General features: G+C 31.8%; 2 protein-coding genes across 3 annotated transcripts in view; one reads left to right on the top strand and one right to left on the bottom strand.

Moving 5' to 3' along the window:
• Positions 1 to 4,165: 4,165 nt before the first annotated feature.
• On the bottom strand, positions 4,166 to 8,660 carry LOC140440193 (proliferation-associated protein 2G4). The gene is made up of 6 exons (XM_072530526.1): positions 8,503 to 8,660; positions 7,967 to 8,201; positions 7,476 to 7,702; positions 6,749 to 6,895; positions 6,173 to 6,409; positions 4,166 to 6,089 (listed from the first exon to the last, which is right to left on the bottom strand). Exons 1-6 carry the CDS (start codon positions 8,588 to 8,590, stop codon positions 5,857 to 5,859), a joined length of 1,167 nt encoding a protein of 388 aa, XP_072386627.1. The 5' UTR covers positions 8,591 to 8,660; the 3' UTR covers positions 4,166 to 5,856.
• Positions 8,661 to 9,075: 415 nt separating this feature from the next.
• Pi3K59F (phosphatidylinositol 3-kinase 59F) overlaps positions 9,076 to 9,266 on the top strand; it is a 57,815-nt gene continuing 57,624 nt past the window's right edge. For both annotated transcript variants that reach the window (XM_072530523.1, XM_072530524.1), the window contains exon 1: positions 9,076 to 9,205. In XM_072530523.1, the coding sequence (XP_072386624.1) occupies positions 9,135 to 9,205 (71 nt within the window). In that variant the 5' untranslated portion in view covers positions 9,076 to 9,134. The remainder of the gene's footprint in view (positions 9,206 to 9,266) is intronic.

Raw genomic sequence — 9,266 nt, 5'->3', positions numbered from 1 at the left:
TCAAAAACATATATGTAAGAATAAATCATATTTAGGTGAACCTACTGCGGTTAGCTTTGATTTTCAAGTTTTGAAGCTAAACTTCTATACTGGCTGTTGTGACTGAAGAGCAGAAAACAAATAGGTTCTAAATTGGTACTTTATTAATAAATTGTAACATACAAAACTGACTACGATCTAAGCTTCTACATAAGGAGCCAAGCTAACCTCTAATTCTATCGCTTGGCGGGAACCATTCCTTCTACTTCTGTCATATTTCTTAAAGCTAAGTTTATACGAAGTATTTTTTAAGATACTACACTGGCGTGGTATTACCTTTTCTCTATAGTAAAATGCTGAGGCGAGCGTTAAGGAAGAACCGTCACGAGTACTCTCCATTAATTCCTTTCTAGTCATCATATATTTATACAAAGCAGGTTTAAATTAAAAACTTAATTTTGACGATTAAGCATAAAAGATAACATTAAAAAAGAATTTAACAATAGAATAAAGAACATCGGAGAACAACTAGAAGATCCAGAGGAACTATGGAATGAATTAAAAAACCACCAAGTTAACAAAATCTTCACAAACAATAATTATAGAAGTAACTTAATTAAGAAAAATCAATAGATGGCAGAAGACATTTTGAAATTGATGGAAAAACGTTGATTTATAAAATCGAATGAAACAGAATATAGATATCTTCTTCTTAGGGTGCTTGCCCGTTCCGAACGTTGGCGATCATCATTTAGAATATCTTTTAGAGTCTCTTCAAAAATGTGCTCCGAGTACAAATTGAATATCAGTGGTGAAATTATGCACCCTTGTCTCACTCACTCAATTCCTGTCCTCTTCAGCACTTCCATCATTTGTTCATGCCTGACTCTATCGAAAGCCTTCTTGTAGTCAATCAGGCATGCAAAAACATCACAGCTAAAATTTGTTCCTCGCATTTCCGGAACAGCTTCAGCAGATGGTTCATTAGGCTTATGGTCCTATAGTCTTCACAAATTTTTGCTTCTGATTTTTTGGGCAGTGGTACGAACTCCGATTTGAGCCACTCTACTGGTATTTTTCCTGCCTTGTATATTTCAGTTATTATTTTTATTTATTCTGAATCTAATAGCTTCAGCAGGAATTTCATTAAGTCCCAGTGCCTTTCCATCCTTCATTTGTCTGACGCCTGCCGTTATTTCTTCTGGTAGGATTTTGGCAGGGACCTGAATTTTCTTCAATGGTGGGTTCTTGTATTGTTCTAAGTTCGTGGAAAAGTTTCTCCAAGTATTCTTCCCATGCTTTCTTTTTATCTTCTTTGGTTATGGCAATATTGCCTTCATTATCTGTTATTCTTCCGCTGTTGCGTTTTCGGAACTTTCCAGCTATTTCCTTTACCTTTCGATGGATATTGAAGTTATCATATCGACTATGATACTCCTCTATTTCTTGACATTGTTCTGTTTTTTGTTTATCTTATCTTTCTTCTAGCGATGGTATGTATTCTCTTATATTCTTGGAGATTCTCTTTGTTTTTTTCTCTGATCCATAAGTTCAAGTATTTCATTGGTTATCCAAGATTTCCGTTTCTCTGTATCTTTCTTCAGGTTTTGTTCTTTTATTTCTCTCACTGTTTTTTGTATGATGGTCAGAGTTTCCTCTATAGTTCCTGTATTTTAGCATCTTTGTAGACATCTACAGAGAAGAATTAAAAGGGGATAAAATTAGCCAAAGAAAAATGGATGAGAGAAAGGTGCGAGGAAATTAGGATGTTATATCTAGGGACAACTTTTTTAATGAGCACAAAAAAGTAAAAGAAATAGACAACATATTTAAAAAAACGAGTTTCCTCTGTACTAGTTGACAATAACAACAACATTATTGTAAATGCGGACGAAATAGAAAGAGAATGGCAGAGTTGTTTGAAGATGACAGAAATAATATTACCGAATCCTTATCAAAATTGTGCCGATGGCCCCGAAATTATGAAAGCAGAGGTAGAACACGCTTTAAAAAATGCTAAAATTAGGAAAGCTTGTAGTCCAGACGATACAACAACCAAGTTGCTGAAGCTAATACAGTAGTGGCCAAAATGCTGAAAACAAAACTAAAAAAATTTTAGTTTTGTTATCAGCATTCCTCTTTTTCACAAGACTTATTTATTAGTTTATCTATAATTTTATTGCATCATTTGATGCTTCTACTTAATATTTAACATCTATTTTAAGGGGAAAAACACTCTAAAAATAAATAAAACAATAGCTGTTATGTAGTAGATATATTTAAAAAAATGGTACAATGGTTATTATCAAGAAAATTAGTATTTGGTGGGATAACCTAAACCAGTTTTGAATAATGGCTCTATCAGTTCTCTCTTGTTTCAGCGTGATATTAACACTTTCAGCATTGACCATAAATTTTCTATTGGATTTAGATCGGGACTATTTCCAGGCCAAGTCAGGACAGTAACGTCATGGTTTCTCAACCATTTCATGGAAGTCCTAACCGTATGACAAGCCGCTCCATCCTGCTGGAAGATGCATTGGTGGGCATCCCCTTCAAACAAATCTCTAATATTTGGAAGCAGTTTGGCTTGTATCTCTTCCTGATTTTTTTGCATTAATATTGTCCACTATTATTGCTAAACCTCCAACTCCATGAGTGGTCATACAAGCCCATACCATGACACTCACAGGATGCTTCATAGTGACCATAGTACACTGGGACAAAAGAAGGTAGGCGGCGAACAAACTTCACTCCGTCACTCCCAAAGATCGAGATTCTGGTTTCATCACTCCAAATTACCTTACTCCACTGTTCTTCTGTCCACCCTCTGTGTGCCAAAGCCCAATCAATGCGTTTTGTCTGTTTTTTGTCCAGGAACAGCTTCTTTCTAGGAGTGCGGTCCGACATTTATAAGCCAGTTGATTTGATAATAGCATTAATTTCTTTGACGGATCTGCGACGATCTTCTAAAGAAAGTCGGCATACTCTACGCTCATCATATTGACAACTTTCGGTTTTCTGGCTGTTCTTTTTGCTGATTTTGTCGTTCCAGTGTTATGACAACGTTTACAAACTTTTATTACACCTGATTTTGTGGCGCCACCACCCAATTTGTTTGCTATTTCTTGACATATGTAACCTTCTTCTCAAAGGATAATTGCTTTGGCCTCTTTCCTGGCGACCAGTCAACGTTTTGGGTTGGTGCCATTTTCATTGAATCGATCCTGATGTATTCCTCTCAGACAATTAAACAATGTCACCTTAGTAACAAATACCTGAAGTCACTACACTGGAAGTCGCACGAAACTGTACTAAATGCTTCCAATTGGGTCGTTGTAGATTCTCTGCTGCTACTTGGCGGTTGTGGTAATATTTGCTGTTAGGATATAAGCCACAAATATAAGATACCGGAGAGGACAAAAGACACTGTGCATACAAAAGGCGTTTATTATATGAGCAAAATTTTTAAGATCAATTATTTGCTAATAAAATCAAGACTCAGCGCTGTATATTTTCGTTTCTTGTTTAAGGACTTAGAATCTTGGAAACTAACTGAAGCATCGCTTAAGTTACTGAAGGTTTTTAACATGCGGAGCCATAGAAGAATGTTGAGTATCTCTTGGAAGGATCGAGTGCCATACAGTGAAGTCATGAGAAGACTTAAAGCAAGCAATGTCAAATTATTTCAACTGTGAAGAAAGGCAAGATATATCTGGGTCACACTATGAAAAACACACTGCTATGGTCTACTGCAATCTATAATAGAGCCAGGAAATTCTTTATCTGCTCTGTACTTTTACTTCACTGCAAATGCAGGGTTTCTTAACCTTAGGTCACAGGAACTTTTAAATGAAATTGGGAGAAAGAATGATTTGCCAGAATTATCTGGGGCACCTATTAGTGAAGCTAAAAAACTCTGCTACTATTACCAACTACTTATTTATGTAAAGCAGGATTGTTAGGTTTGGCGGTTTTAAAAAACAAGTACCTAAATAGACCGGATCCTCAACATGACATGCAGTTTCCATAAACTTAATTCTGCATATAAATCTTCTTTGTTCGAAAATACATCAGGGTTGTCACTAACTTTTCCCCAAAGAGAAACATAAAGATAGACCTTGCAAGTAGTAATCACTATCATTTTAGGGGTGAGTTTCACACGCCTAATAATAAGTAACCAAAATTAAAGAATTCAAAATACCTCATTTATTTTCGTCGCTTTTTACAGCATTCTAAAATTTAGTACAATGTGTCATACATCTTAAGATGATTAACCGACTATTTTATTAAATAATAAAAACAAAAGGGTTTATCTAGTTCAAGATTAAAAATTATTACATTATTAAAGATAAAAAATCTTATCAAGGTCATACGTTCAGGCTAGGATACTGATTATTTATAGATAACATCCAACAAATTTTGCAGCCAGGTTGTTGAAATTAATTAGTTACAAAATTAGTATAAACTAAAAAAAATTATTTACAGAAACCAAAGACTAATATTAAACTAATCAAAATGTAGCCAATTTTAATTGAAATTAAATAGAGGCGGAAGTAAATGTTAAATGGTTTATTTAGGAAAATAAATTCTCTATTTGACATTTCGACTTCCAAATCCAAAGCTATTCAGCTTCAAATACGGCTAAGAAAATATCAAAGAGTTTATTTTATAATTTTCTGTTTATTTCAAACAGAATATTAAAAAAATTATCCAACATCCAGATCAGAAGTAATTATTTTACAAAATAGTATGGATAAACACTGTTATATATTTTTGCATTTTCTACTTAAAATGATTATGAGCTAAACAAATTGTATATTAAGATTGAAACAGTAAACAGGTTAAATAATATATATCCTTAATCTTAACATAGACTTTTATCAAATAAGAAATTAGAAGTTATAGTTCAATATAACCAATAGACAGTAGTGTTTCTTTGATGCATTAGGTGAAGTAACAGAAAAAATCTACTTAATTCAATCCATATTTAAGATGATTCTTTAAATTCATTAATTTTATACATTTCATCAACTTTCACTAATAAGACGCATTAACTTTAAATCCTGCAAAGAAAATACTATCCATAGTAATAAGGAACTACCACTGACTTGAAATTGATATCTGCAACTTATACATCATTGAATATCCATTAAAATCATTAACTACTTCATAAACTCTTTTAGTAATTAATCATAAATTTCATTCTGAACTTCACATTATCAATCAGTCATCAACTTTTTTTAATTTCTGCTATTTTGTTGGATATTGTATGAACGGGGGAACTACAACCATGTGTATACTTTAGCTTGATCTTCCACTTTTTATTTAATTTGTTTTATGACCTATAAATTTGCCAGCTGTTCTGATCCTTATGACACAATGCTGTATTGACAGACAAAACATGTAAAAATTATATTTTTATGAATCTACAGTTCAATACAAACAATTGGGCAGAAACTGTCACACATCACATGTATGTAAAAATATTGTCGTTCATAACATATACTTCCAAGTTATGTAATTGATAGCAAAATAATGTTTTAGCTGGCATCAGTTCTCGTTAACTATAAAATATTAAGAATCAAAACTACTACTGTCTATCTGGTATACTGTGATACAAGATGATTTAGAGACAAAAAAGAGAAACTTTCTGAATTATTTTAGTAAGTGTAAAATTTTACAAAACTGCCTGTGGTTTATTAGTAAATAGAAACTGTACAAAAAGGACACAGTCCTTTGACAAGGCAATTGGCCAGTGAGATAGAGTAGATGATACCTTTGGTTTCTGTGTAACCAAACCATTTGGTAATCGAAATGTGAAATGAAAAAGCATTTATAAAAATCTGAAATTCATTTATTTTTGTAGTGATCCTTCTAAGCAGCTGCTTCAACTTCCATTGGTTGTGGATCCGAGGAACTTTCAGACTTCTTCTTTTTCTTTTTGGCAGCCTTAGGGTTGGCGGAACTGTTGAGGATTGATTTAAGTTCTGGGTCGACTACTGAATGTTCTGATTTGTACAATTCAGGGTCCAAGGGCAGTCCTGTGATTTTATGGGGCCCATTTGGCATTAACAGAACTGTGAATTTGAAGTGTGCCACAATTTCTCCTAGAATTAGATAAATATCAAAAATTTTGTTCATTAAAAATGTTTATAATTATCTATATTGATCATTTTGAAAAAATTCTCACCTGGTTTTTCATATAAGACTTGAAAAGGTTCTATCAACTTATTCTTTACACATTCAACAACTCCCATTTTTGCCTTTGTCTCATCTTGGAAATTCCTTAAATTGAAAGGCATATTTCCATACTTTGTCCTCACTTCGGTATAGAACATTCTTGATGCTTTGAGTTTCAATTGATAGATTTCATCTGTTTTCTTATAGACAGAAACTCTGGTGTCAGCTTCTTTTCCTACTCCTTCACCTTTAAAAATATTTAAATTATGAAAACATGCTAAAATGTGTACAAAATAATTTTTATCAGAATTAATTTTATGCTTTTAAATTGCAAATGTTTGCATTTTGATCTGAAATTATAAGCTATTATAAAGATTGTAAAAGAGATGTGATACATATACAGTTTAGTCAATAATATATAATACCATATACAACAATATTACCAATGAGTTCTTATTTATCTGTCCAATTTGACTTTTTTTTTCAAAAACTTCAGTATTACATTTATAAAAGATAAAAACTATGTAAAAATTGCATATTTCCAGTGAATTAGACTGCAATTACTGCTAAAAAATGCTAAACTTACCTGTACTGATTAAAACATCCATAGCATATACTTCATGTTTGTCTAATTCAAATTTCTCATGTTCTTTTTTCTGGGCGTCATTGGGGTTTTGAATTATAGTCTTCTCACCATCAATTTTAAATTGCTTCAATTGATGACTAAGCATACCTTTAAAGTTAAAACAATTTAGAAAGTTTCAAAAGCTTTTGAGTTATATTTTAACTACAGAAGCAGTCAGATTATGTTTGTCTGTCATTGATCATTCAGAAGGATCAATTGGAAATTTTAATTTTTAATCATCATTTAAAAAATGTATTTTCTATGAAGGCAATAAATAAACTACAAAGCTGTATTTAATGGAGTAGTTTTAGTTATCAATCTGAAATGTGCAATCATGATCAACTACTAGTAATCAGAAGTATACTCTACAGTTTCAGACCTAACTCCCAAACTTAATTCTCAATAAGTAATTCCACTTTTTTTAGGTCTACTAACTTTTAGAGCCTCTAGGTGTAATTTTAGTAAATAGTTTGTAAAGAGTTTATAACTCTCTTATATACATTTTAGTAACAAATACTGCTTTTATGAAGATTTTAGATATTTTAATTTTTGTTTAACTGCTGAATATTAACCTACCAATGTCTAAATACCCTATGTTTACTTATGTGATACCCGGTAATTGCATTGTAATGAAAGATTAGCTTACAACATTACAAATAACTAAATTACCAAAGAAAACATAATATACCTTCAACTGGTTTGCACTTATATGATTCAGCAACTTTTTGTACAGCTTCTGTGATGGCATATGTTTCATTTCCAGGCTTTAGGAGCCTAAGAGCAGCCTGTGAAGCATAATGTGCTGCAAGGATGGCATCTGCTTTTCTTCCAGTGACCTTTTTGTTACTAGATGAACCTACAATTATTGTGTGAGCCACCACTGCTATGAAACCATCTATGTGAGCTCCCAAGTCACTAAAAATGAATATTTGTGTAATTCTACTATTTAAAACATGTTTGATGATTTTTATATGTAATTTTTACTCAGTTAAATAAAATGACATCAATATTTCTCAGTAGGATCAATTGGATTTTAGATTCATCATGAAAACTCTTTATTTAAAAAAAAAAAAGAAATGATCTTAACTACAAATGTTTTGTCTCATTAACTACCACTGCAGTGAATATTTAAATGATATAATTTTCTGATGGTGAAATACATTGTAATTGATAACTTACACTTTTGCCACATCCTCTTCCTTTAGAACTAAATCAGATTCACTTGGAACAGGAGAAAAATGGCATATACAGTTGTTTACAGAAACACAAGTCGGAAAAGCAATGCCTTTCTTCAATTCCTTTTCTTTTTTAAAAACTTTATTAGTTTCATCAAGCAGTAGCTGGTCTCCGTATTCACAAATTTCCCTTATGGATGCACCGGGTATACATTTGTCTATTACTTGTTTTAGTACTCCTGAAATTAAATATTATAAGAGCTAATGTTGAACAAAGGATTATATAAAAATTTTTGTGAAAATAAGAGGGCAGGTTAAGCACATTGTCCACTGAACTTTTACACTAAATAACTTATTTGTGACTCTATACTATCCATACAACTTCTTGATGTTTATTTAAGAAAATGGAACCATGTGGTTTTCAGTACCGGGAACCAAGCTCCATATGGCTTCACATTATAAATGTGTATTAAATAAATTAAAAATTAACACAACCAACAAAATAATTTGTTATATGATATATCTTCAGTCTAAACTCACTGTTAACAATTTCTCCTGCCATTTTATACTTGGTAACCACCAAGTCTTCGGCAATCGTTTTTTCGACCACATCTTTTTCGTCCGCCATAATTTACCTGTATACGACTAGTCAATAGTACCAACACAAGACGCGCAAAAATGAATTAAATTATTGACAGAAGTCGTGTGTCAGTGTCAGAGAACTTCTTTTTATTCTTCCACTTTTTGACTCGCGTAGGAATGCGTTTGACAATAAATTTGATTTAAACATAAATAACTACAATTTGTAATAATTCATCCATTTAATTTACTTCTTTAATAACATATTTAGATATTCTAAATGTTTTTAATAAATTAAAATATTTCTTATTAAATATTGTGATTGACATAGACTTAAGAGTTAGCCGATAAATTAAGATCTTAGAATATTAAGAGTATTTCAATCAGAATTTAAACATGAAATTGTCAATCATAAATAAATGAAAAAGTTGAGTTTACCGAAAGTACAAGCTGATTATAGCCGCAAATGTCAAAGATGGAACAAAAAATTTCGGGTAAATATTTGTTTCTTTGGATTCATTTAAGTGTCAACTAGGTACCTGTCATTCTATGTCTTTCCTTCACACACAGATGATTAACCAAAACAAATAGCCATGGAGGAATTAAATGATAAATTTTACTTTGTCTATAGTTCTTCAATTTCGGACAAAATCCAAATTAAAATGTATGATTTTACAAAATGGCTAATGTTTTAAATACATTAATTGTTTTATATTACCAATAAT

This window comes from Diabrotica undecimpunctata, chromosome 4 (assembly GCF_040954645.1).
Source record: "Diabrotica undecimpunctata isolate CICGRU chromosome 4, icDiaUnde3, whole genome shotgun sequence".
In the NCBI taxonomy this organism is placed as follows: Eukaryota; Metazoa; Arthropoda; class Insecta; order Coleoptera; family Chrysomelidae; genus Diabrotica; species Diabrotica undecimpunctata.
This window is presented reverse-complemented; position numbering and strand designations above follow the sequence as displayed.